This window comes from Salvelinus alpinus, chromosome 20, assembly GCF_045679555.1.
Source record: "Salvelinus alpinus chromosome 20, SLU_Salpinus.1, whole genome shotgun sequence".
In the NCBI taxonomy this organism is placed as follows: domain Eukaryota; kingdom Metazoa; phylum Chordata; class Actinopteri; order Salmoniformes; family Salmonidae; genus Salvelinus; species Salvelinus alpinus.
In genome coordinates this window covers 22,671,786-22,693,031 of record NC_092105.1, presented here as the reverse complement: position 1 = coordinate 22,693,031, position 21,246 = coordinate 22,671,786, and the positions used below count along the sequence as shown (strand labels likewise).

General features: G+C 47.7%; 1 protein-coding gene across 4 annotated transcripts in view; it reads left to right on the top strand.

Moving 5' to 3' along the window:
* Window positions 1-21,246, top strand: part of LOC139546496 (rho GTPase-activating protein 20-like) — a 68,387-nt gene that overhangs the window by 8,433 nt on the left and 38,708 nt on the right. The window contains exons 1-2 of one of the 4 annotated variants that reach the window (XM_071354927.1): window positions 5,600-5,995; window positions 8,586-8,668. In XM_071354927.1, coding sequence (XP_071211028.1) covers window positions 5,897-5,995; window positions 8,586-8,668 — 182 coding nt within the window. In that variant the 5' untranslated portion in view covers window positions 5,600-5,896. Of the gene's footprint in view, window positions 1-5,599; window positions 5,996-8,582; window positions 8,669-21,246 lie in introns of those variants that run through there. The other 3 variants (XM_071354926.1, XM_071354929.1, XM_071354928.1) reach the window with 3 other exon arrangements.

The following is a 21,246-nucleotide window of genomic DNA, read 5'->3' as shown; positions in this document are numbered from 1 at the left end:
GGAGGTCTTCTTGCCTCGGTGGGCTCGGCAGGCACCAACCCCACGTCATGCTTCAGCCGGCCATCAGGCTCCCACGCCTCAGCCAAAATCATCAGGCTCCCACGCCTCAGCTGGATCGTCAGGCTCCCACGCCTGAGCCGGCTCGCCAGGCTCCCATGCTTCTGCCGATTCGTCGGGCTTCTACGCCCCAGCCGGTTTGTCCAGCACCCATGCCTCGGCCGGCCCGTCAGGCTCGCACAGGTGGGACGCCAGGTGGTGCCCCTAGAGGGGGTGTACTCAAGGGCACCAGACTGCCTTCATTACGCACACCTGACACCATTGTTACGCGCACCTGCGCTTCATCACCGGTCAACATCACGCGCAGCAGCACATCATTGGACTCACCTGGACTCCTTTAATTTGTTGATTGCCTTCCCTATTTCTGTCTGCTTCCCTGTGTGTTCCCTGTATCAGCATTGTTGTCATTTCCGTTTCCCCTGTCCAGACGCTGTCCGTATTCTGTTCCTGTTCTGTTTCATGTCCGTTATTCATTAAATGTTCACTCCCTGTACCTGCTTCTTGTCCCCGGCGTCTGTCCTTAGAGAGACAGGTGTTTTATACAACAGCCTTCTTCTATGTGTTCTCTTTTTGACTCCCTCTGAATGATTTGCAATCAAATGCTAGAATTTTCTCCAGCTTTGCTATCATACTCTGCTTCCACCGGGCATTCCACTGATATCAAAACTCAGTCCTCCAGAAAGTGGAGAGCATTAACAACACTTGTGTAGTTCTTTGTGATATCTTTCAAAATAGCCACGTTAGAAAGGATTACCTTTCCATACTGAGCAGCTGATGTTATAGACAGAAGCGTGGTACATGGCAGACCAATCCGAACTCATCTCTCGGGATGTCCAGCCCATCCATTATCTCAGCCAATCATGGATAGTGGGAAGGTTCCTGTCTTTGTATGTGGCTAAATGTAACGATCGTCTAAGGGAGGAGACCAAAACGCAGCGTGGTAAGTGTTCATGCCTTTTAATGAGAAGTGAACACTATGACAAAAATAACAAAGTGATAAACGAAAATCGAACAACACGAAACAGTTCTGTCTGGTACAGACAAAAAAACTGAAAACAACTACCCACAAAACACAGGTGGGAAAAGGCTACCGAAGTATGGTTCTCAATCAGAGACAACGATAGACAGCTGCCTCTGATTGAGAACCACACCTGGCCGAACACACAGAAATAAAAAACATAGAACACAAAACATAGAATGCCCACCCCAACTCACGCCCTGACCAAACCAAAATAGAGACATAAAAAGTATCTCTAAGGTCAGGGCGTGACACTAAACCAACTAGGCTCATAATTTAACAATTGTATTGTTATTTACTGGTGGCATACAAACAGAGTTTTCTTTTTTTTTAAGTACTTGAGTACTTGCTTCTGCGATTCCTGAATTCATGGAGTAATTTTCTAATCCAAAATTATACTTTTGTTATATGTTTGCTAGCTCAGCTGGTTAGCAAGCTCCGTCTCATTTGACCACCAAACATTGCTAAGGCTAGCTAGCTAGCCACTTAATATAACTTGTTTTCTCAAAATGAATGTTAGCTAGCTAATTTAGCAATGTTATGAATACAACTCCCATCTGCTGTCAACATCAGGATACTAGTTAGCTCCAAAAGTGGTTATAGCGTAGACTGCATGCTGACAGTGAATTCAGAGCCATTCAGTGTTTAGCTACACTACAAACATCAGTTTACCAGGTTACAGGGGTGCAATTGTAATGACAGTCCTCCACAACATACCAAAGAGTTTCCTGATTTGTATTATAAACACAGTTTGAGATCATTGTGAGGGCATTTCGCCAGTGGTTGAATGGGGAATTGGTCTCCCTGGGAAAATGTTGTCCAATGTTGCAACAGTAACCAAGGGGGGCAGGGCTTAGTGAAGGGTTAATTGGGCGGTGTCTCTATAATTAGAGGATAAGCATGTTTAGACATATTCAGTTCTGTAAGTTATAAACAGTCTACAAATATTGCTGAGGAACTGAGGGGATCTTCTGTCCAGGTGTGTGTATGTACTGTATGTGTGCGTTTGTGAGTGCGTTTGTTTTGTGCGTGCATGCGTAATTACATTGGAGAGGGTTGGTTCTGGAATTGAAAATGGAAAAACTTCAACACTGTAATTCTGCATCCAAGTTTATTTCTGTCCCTGCACAGTGAATGGGCAAGGCTAGCTGTGCACTCTCATTAAAACACACACACACCATGCCTTTTAATATCAACCAAACCACGCCTTCCCTCTCCTCCCGCTGGTTAACAAACCCACAACGGAACGGAATCCCGTAAAATTACAAATCTTCAGAACCGCTCCCTCATAATTGAACGTGATTCTTTCTGCTCCTGTCCTGTACATAGCACCATGTGTCCTGCTGTATGTATTCCTCTACCAGTGATTTCACAGCAGAGTTATGCACCGTGCCAAAACATGTCCTAAATATATGTTTTTGAGGGATGTTGATTCTGTACATATAAGTCAGTTCCGTTCACATAACTCTCACACAAGTTCACATGCTGAGATGAGGTCATTTTGTTACACAACCTCAACCATTTGAGACAGAATTTTTGACCCTCTGAACCTTCCTCTAACAGGTCACATGACTTCTGTGTCCTGGGGTGCGTTCAGTTCGCTTCAACCTTTGCTATGTCGGGTGACGGTTTGTACTGAACGAATGGTGCGCACTGTTCTTTAACAGCCTTTGCGGTGTGTTTAATCCCGTTTGGTGGGTGTGGTGAGGTGTATGTAGCCTGATCAAGATGGGCGTGACCATTGGAAATCGAAAAAGTCATGCTGCCCACCATATGGTAACTGCTTTTTGGGCCACCAAAATCATGTTTTTCAACTGGTCGTTCAGTACACTACCGTTTCCATTCAATTCAACGTTGCACCAAGTTCTGTTGTACTGAACGCAACCCTGTACTTGCCGGATGCTAATCTGACCTCTGGTGATCTTTCAACCTATGGAGGAGGTTGTGGACTCGGCAATCACTTTTGGGCAACCAAGGCAGTGTGATATGTAGCTATATGTAACATTCACTTAGATATACTGTATCCATAGTATGTGCAGGCTTTTGTTCCAGCCCAGCTGTAACACAACTGATTCAACTAATTAACTAGTCATGGTCTTCACTCATTCAGTTAGAATAAAGTTTGTTAGTTAACTAACCCTGGCGTACGTTTACCAAAAATGATGGATGCATTCAGCTAACCACTCAGCCTAATGACCACCTCACCAAACCTTCCACCGTCTGTCCTCTGGATGAAGTCAGTGGTGACCTTCATCTAATGATTCTGACCCCTTCTGGAATGCAGGGCTTGACCCTTGACCCTTAACCCCTGAGAGGACGATAAGAGGTCCCTGGCGCTGATAGCAGCTCAAACACACACATACACAGCGCGGCTCTCACAGTGTAAACATTAGCGCTGACTAACAAAGCCATTGCCAGTGATAAACCAGCCTGCAACACATAAACACTTTCCTCCACTATCCTCCTTCTTTTAAACAGTCAACATTAGCCTGCCTTTGTTGACTACTTGTCTGGACTGTCCTAACAGAGAGCAAGTGTGGTCATGCATAACTGGCTGGATGAAAACCTTTGCGGTTGCTCTGCTGTGAGTGACATGCCAGGACAGATATGTAGGGCGACAGCTCTGTTTTGTGTAGCAATAGCAATTTAGAGGGCATTTCCTGAACTTTCCAGTGCATCTCAACCCATTTACTTCCTACCCATCTCAAGCCTATAAATGTCCCAAAACCAATTATTCCATTACCTCATTAATTGGTTAATTTTGCTCTGTGGCTCAGAGGCTACTCTCTTACAGTAAACATAGGACCCCCTGGCTCACATTTAGTCAACTAAATCATCACATGCACAATGGGTCCTGGGTCTTATGAACATATCCCCTGTTCAGCTTATCCATCTCCTCTTTAACACCAGTTTGAGCCCTCTGTGAAACCAAAACCATTCCACCCCTAGGGGACAACTTAAACCGGTCCACTCTGGTCACGCACATACACACACACACATACATCGATGCTCTCTACCAACAAGTCAGCTATTAGGGTAGTCAGCACTCTGGGTAGTTTAGTTAATCAGATTAGCTGGGGGAGGGGAGTGTGTGTGTATCCACAGGAGAGCAGATGTGAAAGGCAGACAGGCTAAGACCGTCTGACTCTCCCTGTCACTGTGTTTCTGACTGTCTGTCCCTCTGTGTCAGACTGCCTGCCCGTGTCCCTCTATCTGTCCGTCTCTCTGTAGGTCTCTCTCTCTATATATGTCTGTCTATAAGATGCTAACCCATGGTAACCCATAGTTGTCTCTTTGTGTATCTCTGCCACCTCTATGGTCACTTCAATCACAAACCCTGTCTTTCAATTCTCAATTTCACCCTCTGTCTGTCTCTACAACTCTCTCTTCCAAATCTCCCATGACTAATGTTTTGAGAAACCTAAAGAGACCAAGAGAGGCGTAGCGACTGTGGCAGAGTAATGTTGAAATTTCCGCCTTTCATTTTCTTCCCGGTGTTTGTCACTGGGGATTCAGACTAGGAATGATTAAGGGAAACATTTCCTAATTTTTGGGACTGAGACAGGGAGTCAGAGCTTCCCAGAGTGGAGGATTCCCATTCCCAAAGTGGATGCTATCTGTCTATCCTCCTCTCCTTTCCTTTCCTTTCCTTTCCTTTCTCCCCTCTCTGAGAAGTGTGTGTGTGTGTGTGTGTGTGTGTGCGTGTGTGTGTGTGTGTGTGTGTGTGTGTGTGTGTGTGTGTGTGTGTGTGTGTGTGTGTGTGTGTGTGTGTGTGTGTGTGTGTGTGTGTGTGTGTGTGTGTGTGTGTGTGTGTGTGTGTGTGTGTGTGTGTGTGTGTGTCATCAGGTCTAGGGTCAAAGTTATGACCCAATTCTCTACCATCAACTTGATAGTAAGGGGGCGGGTGAAGAGGGCTACAATAGTAATTTTCAACATGAACAATGTCTACACTGTATTTCTGATCAAATTGATGTTATTTTAGTGGACAAAAAATGTGTTTTTCTTTCAAAAACACTGACATTTCTAAGTGACCCCAAACTTTTGAACTGTAGTGTATATTCACACATTCACACACTCCATTGGGTGTGCATACAGTGGGGTGGACTGTTTCATGGCTATGGAGAAAAATCAAGCGTTGGATTTTTTTTACATTATTCATGTTATTTTTGGCATGCAGAGAACATTCCTTCACCTGGTCTGCAAACTGTTTTCATGTGATTCCTGAGCTAGAGCTGTTACCACCTCAATTAGTGCTAATTTTCAGGTTAGGGACCCAGCGGCGCTAGGACCTCCTTCAGCTCAGGATGTAGAGGCACATTTACACATGGGGTGTATTCATTACGTCTTGCAATGGAAATCGTTTACCGTTTAAGAACCAAACGAAATAGCCAAAGGGACGTATCTGAATTTGTCCAATAGAAACTCTCGTTTTAGTTTCAAAACGTTTTCCGTTTGGAGTAAACTGTTTCTGTTGCAAAACGTTTTGCAACTGAATCGACGAAATGAATGCACCCCTGGGTTTGAGCGGAAACTACTACTGCGCTTCAGACCGAATGTTGACAGGGACGAGAGAGGATTGTCTATCAGTGCGTTCTGTGAGCTGTCAGTAAAGAACTAAGTCCAGGTTTATTTAACGCTATTTAATGTTTCCTTTTTTTATCCATTCTAATGGCGTGAATGGGGGATTTCCCACCAGTTTGTGTCTTTCTTCGTTTGGTCCTGTCGCTGGATAATTTTGGATGCAATGGGAATAGGAATACGTGCGCTGTGGTCTGAGGCAGCAGGCAGCAGACTCCGTGTCGATATACTGTAGTAGCCTTGATGGAAACCATGTCTCCCCAGCAGGGAACTATCGGACAGAATAGGTCTGGCTCTTTGACAGGGAACAGCAAGTTCTGCGCGCTACCAGACAGCAAAAAGGTAACTAGAGATTTGTGGATTTTTGATTTGCATTATAACGTATTATTGTGCCATTATGTAGTGAGGGGGATAGTATTGGTCTTCTTTTGGGTTTGTCATTGGGTTTTCTACTTGCTCTATATCGTCCATCGCCAGGTAGCATGCCATGCATGTTGTATTGTTGGCAAAGTATAGGCTAAATGGGAATTGATATGATAATTTGGCTTCCAGCCTAATTTAGGTTGTGTGCATTATTCACAGATGCTATTGAGCGTTACTGGTCATATTTGAAGCTGAGGGTATGTTATCATCTACATTTCCAGCTTGTTCAATCTGGGTCTTCTCTTTGTGCCACTTGATTTCAGGGATGGATTCCTGCGCTTTAACCTTTAATATTATTTCATACTTACTAGTGTTTCTTTTTTGTGTATTTCATAATATCAGACAGCTCCTGGATAATTATATGATGGTTACTAATGCGTTCTAAAAAAAAGTTAATGCAGGCGTATTTAAAATTGATTCGGCTAAATGTTATTCAGTTTGTGGAAATGCAGGTGTAAAATTACGCCTTGCCACCTACTGCATATACCTAGATAAAAAATATTAAGATAGCATATTCGGCTAAATGTTTCACATCCATTTTTTAAAATCTATATTCGATTTTCCTTTGTGACAGTTGTGAGTCTCCTTCTCAAAGTTTGATGAGATACAGATTGGTAATGTTTAAAATATGGAAGCAAATGAACTATGCAACATGCTGATAATCTGCTCTCAGATCACAAGTCAATAGGGAAGAATAGTCACCAGACAGACAACAGTCACGCTGTGCTTGAGCGGCTACAGTACGTGCGCACTGGGAGCAGAGTCAATGGATTTACCTACTGTCTGGACCATCCGTCGCGCCACTCAGCATACAATCCCATTTAGTTTTGTTAATGTTAATTTGCATAAATCATTCACGTAATTCATGAAATAAATATTGCTTTAGACTTGCAACATAGCTTCAGTTTCAGTGCAAATATCACGATGTTGCCTTCAACACAGCTACTCAGCGGCGATTTATGTACACTTATTTCCCTACAATCCTAACACATATTTGTAGTATAGTATGCTATGTCAATAAACGCGTTGCCTTACTATTGCTGATAATACATTCTGAGCCAACAACAATTAATCAATGAAATTAAGTTCTAGTAAACAGCGCCTCCATTCTACTCCTGTTTGGAATATGTAACTGCACTTTGAAGGTATGAGGTGAAAGCTTGCCTTTACAATAGTTTTACTGGAGTGCAAAGAAGCAAGTCGTTGAGCTAATTGGAAGTGGTCTTTGAAAGTCACATCCCACTAGTCACATAAGTCAATTCAACGTCTATTCCACGTTGGTTCAATATCATTTAATTAAAATTACTTGGAGACAATGTTGATTCAAACAGTGTGTGCCCAGTGGGATGATTGACACACTCAATATGCATTTTCTGTCATATACAAATATCAATCTCTAGTTCGGGGGCCGGAACATAAATTACCACGTTTGGTACTCGGGCCACCAGTTGGGGAACCCTGCTCTAGTACAGGACATTTTAAATTTGTAGTATATTTAGGGTTTAAAAAGGCTTCTGAAGTTGGTAATTTCCACTTGGAAAAAATGTATCAATCCCAACAAAAATCGCCATTAATTATAATCCACATAATAATTCACATTTACTGCTGTAGCAAACTGGCTCGAATTAAGATCCAGCATCTGTAGTAGGAAGAATCAAGCCAAACTGTTCTCTGATAACAAATATTTTTATGATTGCAATGTTCCAACATCTAGCGGAAAGCCTTCCCAGAAGAGTGGAGGCTGTTTTAGCAACTCCATATTAATGCCCATGATTTTGGAATGAGATGTTCAATGGGCAGGTGTCCACATACTTTTGTAGTGTATGTTACCCAAGACACTGGCAGAGACTGCTTCACGATTCACAAGTTTATTTTCACATACATTTCTGTGGTGGCCTACTCAATTCCTGATTTTGTGAGAGAGATGATGATTTATCTAGAAACAACAACAGTACAGAGAGAGATGGCAAACATTGTGCAACGAACCACTTCCTACTTTCTTTCTTTTTTTTTTTCTTTCTTTCTTTCTTTTTTTCTCTTTTTCTTTCTTTCTTTCTTTCTTTCTTTCTTTCTTTCTTTCTTTCTTTCTTTCTTTCTTTCTTTCTTTCCCCTCATTATCCCCCGCTAGACAGAGATGTGGTTTATGACTAGCAGGGTGTGTTCCGGTATGACCTCTGTAAGTATGACTACAGTAAATTAGGGCAAGGGGATATCTAGTCAGTTTTACAACTGAAGGCTTTCAACTGAAATGTGTCTTCTGCATTTAACCCAACCCCTCTGAATCAGAGAGGTGCGGGGGGCTGCCTTAATCGACATCCATGTCTTCGGCGCCCAGGGAACAGTGGGTTAACTGCCTTGCTCAGGGGCAGAACTTACAGTGGACTATATGAATAATGACTCACTAACTATGTGAAATATAGCCTATTCTGGACTCACTAACTATGTGAACTATAGCCTATTCTGGAGTGAACAAGGTATTCTCTCCCTCCCTCTTTTCTCTCCGTAGCAGATGAAGACCCTGGCCCACCGAAGACAGTCCGCCCCCTCCCTGGTCATCAGCAAAGCTCTTACCAAATCACGAAGCATGTCCAGGTACAGTAACAGCTTGTCAGATACCTCTATTCAACTAACTGCTACCTATCACTACATGTAGTCTCTATAGACAGTGCCCATACATAGGGTCAGGAGTCAGACCATATGATCAGGAACAAAAAGCACTGTTCCAGATGCAGCTATATTGTTTGCTCTCAACTTTTGACTTAGAAAGGGAAAGTAGGTCTGGTATCCACTCTAGGGGATTTATTCTCTTTCTAGGGCATAGTGATATCGTTCCCATCTTTCAGCACTGGCCTGACTTATGAGAAAGCACATTCCCTGCAGGCCAATGCAGAGGGAGAATTGCCTCTTTTTCACTATCCATCATTGTTAGTTCTGACAAGGGGATTATAAAGTACAGCCATCAAAAGGTTTTTAATGTCTTTAGATTGAGGTGTGTATGCTCACGTGTTTTAATGTCTTTAGATTGAGGTGTGTGTGCTGACGGGTTTTAATGTCTTTAGATTGAGGTGTGTGCTCACGTGTTTTAATGTCTTTAGATTGAGGTGTGTGTGCTCACGTGTTTTAATGTCTTTAGATTGAGGTGTGTGTGCTCACGTGTTTTAATGTCTTTAGATTGAGGTGTGTGTGTGCTGACGTGTTTTAATGTCTTTAGATTGAGGTGTGTGCTCACGTGTTTTAATGTCTTTAGATTGAGGTTTAGATTGAGGTGTGTGTGCTCACGTCTTTTAATGTCTTTAGATTGAGGTGTGTGTGCTCACGTGTTTTAATGTCTTTAGATTGAGGTGTGTGTGCTCACGTGTTTTAATGTCTTTAGATTGAGGTATGTGCTCACGTGATTTAATGTCTTTAGATTGAGGTGTATGCTCACGTGTTTTAATGTCTTCAGATTGAGGTGTGTGCTCACGTGTTTTAATGTCTTCAGATTGAGGTGTGTGTGCTCACGTGTTTTAATGTCTTTAGATTGAGGTGTGTGTGCTCACGTGTTTTAATGTCTTTAGATTGAGGTGTGTGTGCTGACGTGTTTTAATGTCTTTAGATTGAGGTGTGTGTGCTCACGTGTTTTAATGTCTTTAGATTGAGGTGTGTGTGCTCACGTGTTTTAATGTCTTTAGATTGAGGTGTGTGTGCTCACGTGTTTTAATGTCTTTAGATTGAGGTGTGTGTGCTCACGTGTTTTAATGTCTTTAGATTGAGGTATGTGCTCACGTGTTTTAATGTCTTTAGATTGAGGTGTGTGCTCACGTCTTTTAATGTCTTCAGATTGAGGTGTGTGCTCACGTGTTTTAATGTCTTTAGATTGAGGTGTGTGTGCTCACGTGTTTTAATGTCTTTAGATTGAGGTGTGTGTGCTCACGTGTTTTAATGTCTTTAGATTGAGGTGTGTGTGCTCACGTGTTTTAATTTCTTTAGATTGAGGTGTGTGTGCTCACGTGTTTTAATGTCTTTAGATTGAGGTATGTGCTCACGTGTTTTAATGTCTTTAGATTGAGGTGTGTGCTCACGTCTTTTAATGTCTTCAGATTGAGGTGTGTGCTCACGTGTTTTAATGTCTTCAGATTGAGGTGTGTGTGCTCACGTGTTTTAATGTCTTTAGATTGAGGTGTGTGTGCTGACGTGTTTTAATGTCTTTAGATTGAGGTGTGTGTGCTGACGTGTTTTAATGTCTTTAGATTGAGGTGTGTGTGCTGACGTGTTTTAATGTCTTTAGATTGAGGTGTGTGTGCTGACGTGTTTTAATGTCTTTAGATTGAGGTGTGTGTGCTCACGTGTTTTAATGTCTTTAGATTGAGGTGTGTGTGCTCGTGTGTTTTAATGTCTTTAGATTGAGGTGTGTGCTCACGTGTTTTAATGTCTTCAGATTGAGGTGTGTGCTCACGTGTTTTAATGTCTTCAGATTGAGGTGTGTGCTCAAGTGTTTTAATGTCTTTAGATTGAGGTGTGTGTGCTCACGTATTTTAATGTCTTTAGATTGAGGTGTGTGCTCACTTGTTTTAATGTCTTCAGATTGAGGTGTGTGCTCACGTGTTTTAATGTCTTTAGATTGAGGTGTGTGTGCTCACGTGTTTTAATGTCTTTAGATTGAGGTGTGTGTGCTGACGTGTTCTAATGTCTTTAGATTGAGGTGTGTGCTGACGTGTTTTAATGTCTTTAGATTGAGGTGTGTGTGCTGACGTGTTCTAATGTCTTTAGATTGAGGTGTGTGTGCTCACGTGTTTTAATGTCTTTAGATTGAGGTGTGTGTGCTGACGTGTTCTAATGTCTTTAGATTGAGGTGTGTGCTCACGTGTTTTAATGTCTTTAGATTGAGGTGTGTGTGCTGACGTGTTTTAATGTCTTTAGATTGAGGTGTGTGCTCACGTGTTTTAATGTCTTCAGATTGAGGTGTGTGCTCACGTGTTCTAATGTCTTTAGATTGAGGTGTGTGTGCTCACGTGTTTTAATGTCTTTAGATTGAGGTGTGTGTGCTGACGTGTTTTAATGTCTTTAGATTGAGGTGTGTGCTCACGTGTTTTAATGTCTTCAGATTGAGGTGTGTGTGCTCACGTGTTTTAATGTCTTTAGATTGAGGTGTGTGTGCTCACGTGTTTTAATGTCTTCAGATTGAGGTGTGTGTGCTCACGTGTTTTAATGTCTTCAGATTGAGGTGTGTGTGCTCACGTGTTTTAATGTCTTTAGATTGAGGTGTGTGCTCACGTGTTTTAATGTCTTCAGATTGAGGTGTGTGTGCTCACGTGTTTTAATGTCTTTAGATTGAGGTGTGTGTGCTCACGTGTTTTAATGTCTTTAGATTGAGGTGTGTGTGCTCACGTGTTTTAATGTCTTTAGATTGAGGTGTGTGTGCTCACGTGTTTTAATGTCTTCAGATTGAGGTGTGTGTGCTCACGTGTTTTAATGTCTTCAGATTGAGGTGTGTGTGCTCACGTGTTTTAATGTCTTTAGATTGAGGTGTGTGTGCTCACGTGTTTTAATGTCTTCAGATTGAGGTGTGTGTGCTCACGTGTTTTAATGTCTTCAGATTGAGGTGTGTGTGCTCACGTGTTTTAATGTCTTTAGATTGAGGTGTGTGTGCTCACGTGTTTTAATGTCTTTAGATTGAGGTGTGTGTGCTCACTTGTTTTAATGTCTTTAGATTGAGGTGTGTGCTGACGTGTTTTAATGTCTTTAGATTGAGGTGTGTGCTGACGTGTTTTAATGTCTTTAGATTGAGGTGTGTGTGCTCACGTGTTTTAATGTCTTTAGATTGAGGTGTGTGTGCTCACGTGTTTTAATGTCTTCAGATTGAGGTGTGTGTGCTCACGTGTTTTAATGTCTTCAGATTGAGGTGTGTGTGCTCACGTGTTTTAATGTCTTTAGATTGAGGTGTGTGTGCTCACGTGTTTTAATGTCTTTAGATTGAGGTGTGTGTGCTCACGTGTTTTAATGTCTTTAGATTGAGGTGTGTGTGCTCACGTGTTTTAATGTCTTCAGATTGAGGTGTGTGTGCTCACGTGTTTTAATGTCTTTAGATTGAGGTGTGTGCTGACGTGTTTTAATGTCTTTAGATTGAGGTGTGTGTGCTCACGTGTTTTAATGTCTTTAGATTGAGGTGTGTGCTGACGTGTTTTAATGTCTTTAGATTGAGGTGTGTGTGCTCACGTGTTTTAATGTCTTCAGATTGAGGTGTGTGTGCTCACGTGTTTTAATGTCTTTAGATTGAGGTGTGTGCTGACGTGTTTTAATGTCTTTAGATTGAGGTGTGTGTGCTCACGTGTGAGTCTCTGTGTTCATAAATTTGATTAATCAATAGAGAACAGCATGTGTCACGCTGAACACCCCACAAATCATTTAGTTCCCCAGGAGACTTGAATTATAATTACAGCACTGCTAGGAAAATGTTTACAAGTCAAACATACACATTTGTCCAGTGTTAGAGAAGCTAGAGAAACCTTGTCCTGTTCTGCTGTTGTTTGACATGTTTATGTGTGTTCTAGTGCTGACTGCTTACCCAGTGATTTTATGCTGAGTTGGAGCATATTAAGTGTGAAACTGGACCACTTAGGAGTGTTGAGCTGAACACTTTTGACACTTTAATGGGTCATTGCCCTCGTGGATGGAGGTACTATGTGTCTGCCATAGAGAGTGTGTGTGTGTGTGTGTTTGTGTGTGTGTGTGTGTGTGTGTGTGTGTGTGTGTGTGTGTGTGTGTGTGTGTGTGTGTGTGTGTGTGTGTGTGTGTGTGTGTGTGTGTGTGTGTGTGTGTGTGTGTGTGTGTGTGTGTGTGTGTGTGTGTGTGTGTGTGTGAATGAGTGTGTGTTAGCATGTGTGTGTGTGCCCAGAGTTGCTGTGTGGCCTTTCGCTCTTTCCTTTCGCTTAGGCCCTTATGTCACCCCCTCCCCCCGTCACATCATCTAAAAGTCTCCTCATCCTGCTCCAACTTTACGACTCCAGGGCTAAAGTCAGTCCCCACTGAGGAACAATATAATACAGGACACACTTCCACAGAGCACCCCGGCCTGCAGCAGTGAAATAGATATGGGAGGAGGGGTATATTAGAAACTAAATGTAGTTTTAGCAATATTCAAGAACCTGTTTTCCATGGCCACCAGGCACCATGTGTCATGCAGGAGATTTCCTGTTATGGAGAGTTTTATAACACAGAGCTTCACTTCTCTTATTATTTCTAATAGCCTGGAGTCCTCTCTACTACCTTCTACCACTGGCGTTATATGACAGCTATATACGGTACATTGACTATGGTCATTGTCCACACTAGAACTTATGTAGATACAAAACATGGCTTCTTGTCCTTCCCTATGCTACCTCATCACTCTCAACAACCATGGCACCCTTCAGCACTCCTTCTACCCTATTTATGAAAGACAAAGTGTGTTGGCATTGCTTTCCAAGAACCATGAAGTGAGTTTTGGAAAGAACACACTGGTGGTATTGTTATAAGGCCCCCATCTCGCCTGCTACAGGGGTCCACTCCATCTCCCCTGCTACAGGGGTCCACTCCATCTCGCCTGCTACAGGGGTCCACTCCATCTCGCCTGCTACAGGGGTCCACTCCATCTCGCCTGCTACAGGGGTCCACTCCATCTCGCCTGCTACAGGGGTCCACTCCATCTCCCCTGCTACAGGGGTCCACTCCATCTCGCCTGCTACAGGGGTCCACTCCATCTCGCCTGCTACAGGGGTCCACTCCATCTCGCCTGCTACAGGGGTCCACTCCATCTCCCCTGCTACAGGGGTCCACTCCATCTCGCCTGCTACAGGGGTCCACTCCATCTCGCCTGCTACAGGGGTCCACTCCATCTCGCCTGCTACAGGGGTCCACTCCATCTCGCCTGCTACAGGGGTCCACTCCATCTCGTCTGCTACAGGGGTCCACTCCATCTCGTCTGCTACAGGGGTCCACTCCATCTACCCTGCTACAGGGGTCCACTCCATCTCCCCTGCTACAGGGGTCCGTTCCATCTCGTCTGCTACAGGGGTCCACTCCATCTCGTCTGCTACAGGGGTCCACTCCATCTCGTCTGCTACAGGGGTCCACTCCATCTCGCCTGCTACAGGGGTCCACTCCATCTCCCCTGCTACAGGGGTCCACTCCATCTCCCCTGCTACAGGGGTCCACTCCATCTCGCCTGCTACAGGGGTCCACTCCATCTCGTCTGCTACAGGGGTCCACTCCATCTCCCCTGCTACAGGGGTCCACTCCATCTCGCCTGCTACAGGGGTCCACTCCATCTCGTCTGCTACAGGGGTCCACTGCATCTCCCCTGCTACAGGGGTCCACTCCATCTCCCCTGCTACAGGGGTCCACTGCATCTCCCCTGCTACAGGGGTCCACTCCATCTCGTCTGCTACAGGGGTCCACTCCATCTCCCCTGCTACAGGGGTCCACTCCATCTCCCCTGCTACAGGGGTCCACTCCATCTCCCCTGCTACAGGGGTCCACTCCATCTCGTCTGCTACAGGGGTCCACTCCATCTCGTCTGCTACAGGGGTCCAATCCATCTCGTCTGCTACAGGGGTCCAATCCATCTCCCCGGCTACAGGGGTCCACTCCATCTCGCCTGCTACAGGGGTCCACTCCATCTCCCCTGCTACAGGGGTCCACTCCATCTCCCCTGCTACAGGGGTCCACTCCATCTCCCCTGCTACAGGGGTCCACTGCATCTCCCCTACTACAGGGGTCCACTGCAGCTCGCCAGCTACAGGGGTCCGTTCCATCTCGTCTGCTACAGGGGTTCATCCATCTCCCCTACTACAGGGGTCCACTCCATCTCGCCTGCTACAGGGGTCCACTCCATCTCGTCTGCTACAGGGGTCCACTCCATCTCTTCTGCTACAGGGGTCCACTCCATCTCCCCTGCTACAGGGGTCCACTGCATCTCCCCTGCTACAGGGGTCCACTCCATCTCCCCTGCTACAGGGGTCCACTGCATCTCCCCTGCTACAGGGGTCCACTCCATCTTGTCTGCTACAGGGGGCCACTCCATCTCGTCTGCTACAGGGGGCCACTCCATCTCCCCTGCTACAGGGGTCCGTTCCATCTCGTCTGCTACAGGGGTCCACTCCATCTCCCCTACTACAGGGGTCCACTGCAGCTCGCCAGCTACAGGGGTCCGTTCCATCTCGTCTGCTACAGGGGTTCATCCATCTCCCCTACTACAGGGGTCCACTCCATCTCGCCTGCTACAGGGGTCCACTCCATCTCGTCTGCTACAGGGGTCCACTCCATCTCGTCTGCTACAGGGGTCCACTGCATCTCCCCTGCTACAGGGGTCCACTCCATCTCCCCTGCTACAGGGGTCCACTGCATCTCCCCTGCTACAGGGGTCCATTCCATCTTGTCTGCTACAGGGGTCCACTCCATCTCGTCTGCTACAGGGGTCCACTCCATCTCGTCTGCTACAGGGGTCCACTCCATCTCGTCTGCTACAGGGGTCCACTCCATCTCTCCTGCTACAGGGGTCCACTCCATCTCGTCTGCTACAGGGGTCCACTCCATCTCACCTGCTACAGGGGTCCACTCCATCTCCCCTGCTACAGGGGTCCACTCCATCTCGTCTGCTACAGGGGTCCACTCCATCTCGTCTGCTACAGGGGTCCACTCCTGCTACAGGGGTCCACTCCATCTCGTCTGCTACAGGGGTCCAATCCATCTCGTCTGCTACAGGGGTCCAATCCATCTCTCCGGCTACAGGGGTCCACTCCATCTCGCCTGCTACAGGGGTCCACTCCATCTCCCCTGCTACAGGGGTCCACTCCATCTCCCCTGCTACAGGGGTCCACTCCATCTCGTCTGCTACAGGGGTCCACTCCATCTCGCCTGCTACAGGGGTCCACTCCATCTCCCCTGCTACAGGGGTCCACTCCATCTCCCCTGCTACAGGGGTCCACTCCATCTCCCCTGCTACAGGGGTCCACTGCATCTCCCCTACTACAGGGGTCCACTGCAGCTCGCCAGCTACAGGGGTCCGTTCCATCTCGTCTGCTACAGGGGTTCATCCATCTCCCCTACTACAGGGGTCCACTCCATCTCGCCTGCTACAGGGGTCCACTCCATCTCGTCTGCTACAGGGGTCCACTCCATCTCGTCTGCTACAGGGGTCCACTCCATCTCCCCTGCTACAGGGGTCCACTGCATCTCCCCTGCTACAGGGGTCCACTCCATCTCCCCTGCTACAGGGGTCCACTGCATCTCCCCTGCTACAGGGGTCCACTCCATCTTGTCTGCTACAGGGGGCCACTCCATCTCGTCTGCTACAGGGGGCCACTCCATCTCCCCTGCTACAGGGGTCCGTTCCATCTCGTCTGCTACAGGGGTCCACTCCATCTCCCCTACTACAGGGGTCCACTGCAGCTCGCCAGCTACAGGGGTCCGTTCCATCTCGTCTGCTACAGGGGTTCATCCATCTCCCCTACTACAGGGGTCCACTCCATCTCGCCTGCTACAGGGGTCCACTCCATCTCGTCTGCTACAGGGGTCCACTCCATCTCGTCTGCTACAGGGGTCCACTGCATCTCCCCTGCTACAGGGGTCCACTCCATCTCCCCTGCTACAGGGGTCCACTGCATCTCCCCTGCTACAGGGGTCCATTCCATCTTGTCTGCTACAGGGGTCCACTCCATCTCGTCTGCTACAGGGGTCCACTCCATCTCGTCTGCTACAGGGGTCCACTCCATCTCCTCTGCTACAGGGGTCCACTCCATCTCTCCTGCTACAGGGGTCCACTCCATCTCGTCTGCTACAGGGGTCCACTCCATCTCCCCTGCTACAGGGGTCCACTCCATCTCCCCTGCTACAGGGGTCCACTCCATCTCGTCTGCTACAGGGGTCCACTCCATCTCGTCTGCTACAGGGGTCCACTCCTGCTACAGGGGTCCACTCCATCTCGTCTGCTACAGGGGTCCAATCCATCTCGTCTGCTACAGGGGTCCAATCCATCTCTCCGGCTACAGGGGTCCACTCCATCTCGCCTGCTACAGGGGTCCACTCCATCTCCCCTGCTACAGGGGTCCACTCCATCTCCCCTGCTACAGGGGTCCACTCCATCTCGTCTGCTACAGGGGTCCACTCCATCTCCCCTGCTACAGGGGTCCACTGCATCTCCCCTACTACAGGGGTCCACTCCATCTCGTGTGCTACAGGGGTCCACTGCAGCTCGCCAGCTACAGGGGTCCGTTCCATCTCGTCTGCTACAGGGGTTCATCCATCTCCCCTACTACAGGGGTCCACTCCATCTCGCCTGCTACAAGGGTCCACTCCATCTCCCTACTACAGGGGTCCACTCCATCTTGTCTGCTACAGGGGTCCACTCCATCTCCCTACTACAGGGGTCCACTCCATCTCGCCTGCTACAGGGGTCCACTCCATCTCCCCTGCTACAGGGGTCCACTCCATCTCCCCTGCTACAGGGGTCCACTCTATCTCGTCTGCTACAGGGGTCCACTCCATCTCCCCTGCTACAGGGGGCCACTCCATCTCCCCTGCTACAGGGGTCCACTCCATCTCCCCTGCTACAGGGGGCCACTCCATCTCCCCTGCTACAGGGGTCCACTCCATCTCGTCTGCTACAGGGGGCCACTCCATCTCGTCTGCTACAGGGGTCTACTCCATCTCCCCTGCTACAGGGGTCCACTCCATCTCGTCTGCTACAGGGGGCCACTCCATCTCGTCTGCTACAGGGGGCCACTCCATCTCGTCTGCTACAGGGGGCCACTCCATCTCGCCAGCTACAGGGGTCCATTCCATCTCGCCAGCTACAGGGGTCCACTCCATCTCGCCAGCTACAGGGGTCCACTCCACCTCCCCTACTACAGGGGTCCACTCCATCTCGTCTGCTACAGGGTCCACTCCATCTCCCCTGCTCCATTGGTCCACTCCATCTCCCCTGCTACAGGGGGCCACTCCATCTCGCCTGCTACAGGGGCCCACTCCACCTCCCCTACTCCAGGGGTCCACTCCATCTCCCCTGCTACAGGGGTCCACTCCATCTCCCCTGCTACAGGGGGCCACTCCATCTCCCCTGCTACAGGGGTCCACTCCATCTCGTCTGCTACAGGGGTCCACTGCATCTCGTCTGCTACAGGGGTCCACTCCATCTCGTCTGCTACAGGGGGCCACTCCATCTCGTCTGCTACAGGGGTCTACTCCATCTCCCCTGCTACAGGGGTCCACTCCATCTCGTCTGCTACAGGGGGCCACTCCATCTCGTCTGCTACAGGGGGCCACTCCATCTCCCCTGCTACAGGGGTCCACTCCATCTCGCCAGCTACAGGGGTCCATTCCATCTCTCCAGCTACAGGGGTCCACTCCATCTCGCCAGCTACAGGGGTCCACTCCACCTCCCCTACTACAGGGGTCCACTCCATCTCGTCTGCTACAGGGTCCACTCCATCTCCCCTGCTCCATTGGTCCACTCCATCTCCCCTGCTACAGGGGGCCACTCCATCTCGCCTGCTACAGGGGCCCACTCCACCTCCCCTACTCCAGGGGTCCACTCCATCTCCCCTGCTACAGGGGTCCACTCCATCTCCCCTGCTACAGGGGTCCACTCCATCTCATCTGCTACAGGGGTACACTCCATCTCGCCAGCTACAGGGGTCCACTGCATCTCCCCTGCTACAGGGGGCCACTCCATCTCCCCTGCTACAGGGGGCCACTCCATCTCGTCTGCTACAGGGGTCCACTCCATCTCCCCTGCTACAGGGGGCCACTCCATCTCCCCTGCTACAGGGGGCCACTCCATCTCGTCTGCTACAGGGGGCCACTCCATCTCCCCTGCTACAGGGGTCCACTCCATCTCGCCAGCTACAGGGGTCCATTCCATCTCGCCAGCTACAGGGGTCCACTCCATCTCGCCAGCTACAGGGGTCCACTCCACCTCCCCTACTACAGGGGTCCACTCCATCTCGTCTGCTACAGGGTCCACTCCATCTCGCCAGCTACAGGGTTCCACTCCATCTCCCCGGCTACAGGGGTCCACTCCATCTCCCTTGCTACAGGGGTCCACTCCATCTCCCCTGCTACAGGGGTCCACTCCATCTCCCTTGCTACGGGGGTCCACTCCATCTCCCCTGCTACAGGGGTCCACTCCATCTCCCTTGCTACAGGGGTCCACTCCATCTCCCCTTCTACAGGGGTCCACTCCATCTCCCTTGCTACAGGGGTCCACTTCATTTCGCCAGATGCAGGGGTCCACTCCATCTCGCCAGATACAGGGGTCCACTCCATCTCGCCAGATACAGGGGTCCACTCCATCTCGCCAGATACAGGGGTCCACTCCATCTCGCCAGATACAGGGGTCCACTCCATCTCGCCAGTTACAGGGGTCCACTCCATCTCGCCAGTTACAGGGGTCCACTCCATCTCGCCTGCTACAGGGGTCCACTCCATCTCCCCTGCTACAGGGGTCCACTCCATCTCCCCTGCTACAGGGGTCCACTCCATCTCCCCTGCTACAGGGGTCCACTCCATTTCTCCTGCTACAGGGGTCCACTCCATCTTGTCTGGATACACTGGATGACTCATGTTAGATAAGGGAACAGATTGTGAATAGAAGAGGTGTGCAGGTGTGTGTGTGAGTGTGTATATTTGACAAAGCTTGGGTGGGTGGGAAAAGAGTAAAGTGAGTGTAGTCCTCTTGGTCAGCTAAAGTTTGGATTATAAATCCAATTATCAGTAGTGACGTCTTCATTCAAGACGTAACCATGGTATATTGGCAGCAGTGTGTTGGTGCAGTGTGCACTTTGGCTTAGGTCTCTCACCATGGTTGACAAGATGGCTAACACACACACACACACACACGCATGTATACACACACACTGCACCGTTAATCACAGCACTTCACAGAGTGTCAGTGGTGTTGGTCTGGACAGTGTTTGTCTGGAGGAGAAGTCAAGCTAATGCTAACCCTTTTTGCACACACACACACACACACACACACACACACACACACACACACACACACACACACACACACACACACACACACACACACACACACACACACACACACACACACACACACACACACACACACACACACACACACATATACACACACACACACACACATATATACACACACACACACACACACACACACATATATATACACACACACACATATATATATACACACACACACACACACACATATATACACACACACACACAAACATATACACACACACACACACGATAAACACGCAAACACACACACACCGCTAGGTCCAAACACACTGTTTGACAAACTGGTCAAAGTTCAAAAGTTACATAAGCCAATGAGATTTACATAAAGTTTTCCCCCCCTTGTTTCTTACCAAGGGGTCTTGTTAAGCCACAATTTATTTACTTTTCCCTCGGATTGTCATCATAAACTGCTAAACCTTTTGTGCACCTCAGAGAAGTCAAGTGCACTACTTGGGTCTAGACAGGTGCAGACAAATTGATAATAAATTAAAAGTTATTGGACGCTGGGCCTCGACAATAAATTAGCTCAAGTTCTCAGGAGAGTTGTTGGCCATTCATTGTTGGAGTGTATATGGTAGAGAAAACACCCACACTGTAACGAAACTCTAATTCTTCCTCCTCCTCGGACGAGGAGAGGAGAGAGGGATCGGAAGACCAATTTGCAGCGAGGTATGATGACATAATGAACTTTACTAACAAGACGAAACTAAACACACGAAGAACACTTGATAATTTTACAAAACAACAAAACGAAGTAGACAGACCTGAACGAGAGAACTTACATAAAACATGAAGAACGCACGAACAGGAACAGACTACATATACTAACGACAACGAAACAGTCCTGTGTGGTGCGAACATACACTGACACGGAAGACAACCACCCACAAACAAACAGTGTGAAACAGCCAACCTATATATGGTTCTCAATCAGAGGAAAACGTCAAACACCTGTCTCTGATTGAGAACCATATAAGGCTAATTTCAAGTGACCTAAACAAGAAACACAAAACATATAATGCCCACCCCAACTCACGCCCTGACCAACTAAACACATACAAAAAATAACATAAAACAGGTCAGGAACGTGACAGAACCCCCCCCTTAAGGTGCGAACTCCGGACGCACCACAAAAAAGTCTAGGGGAG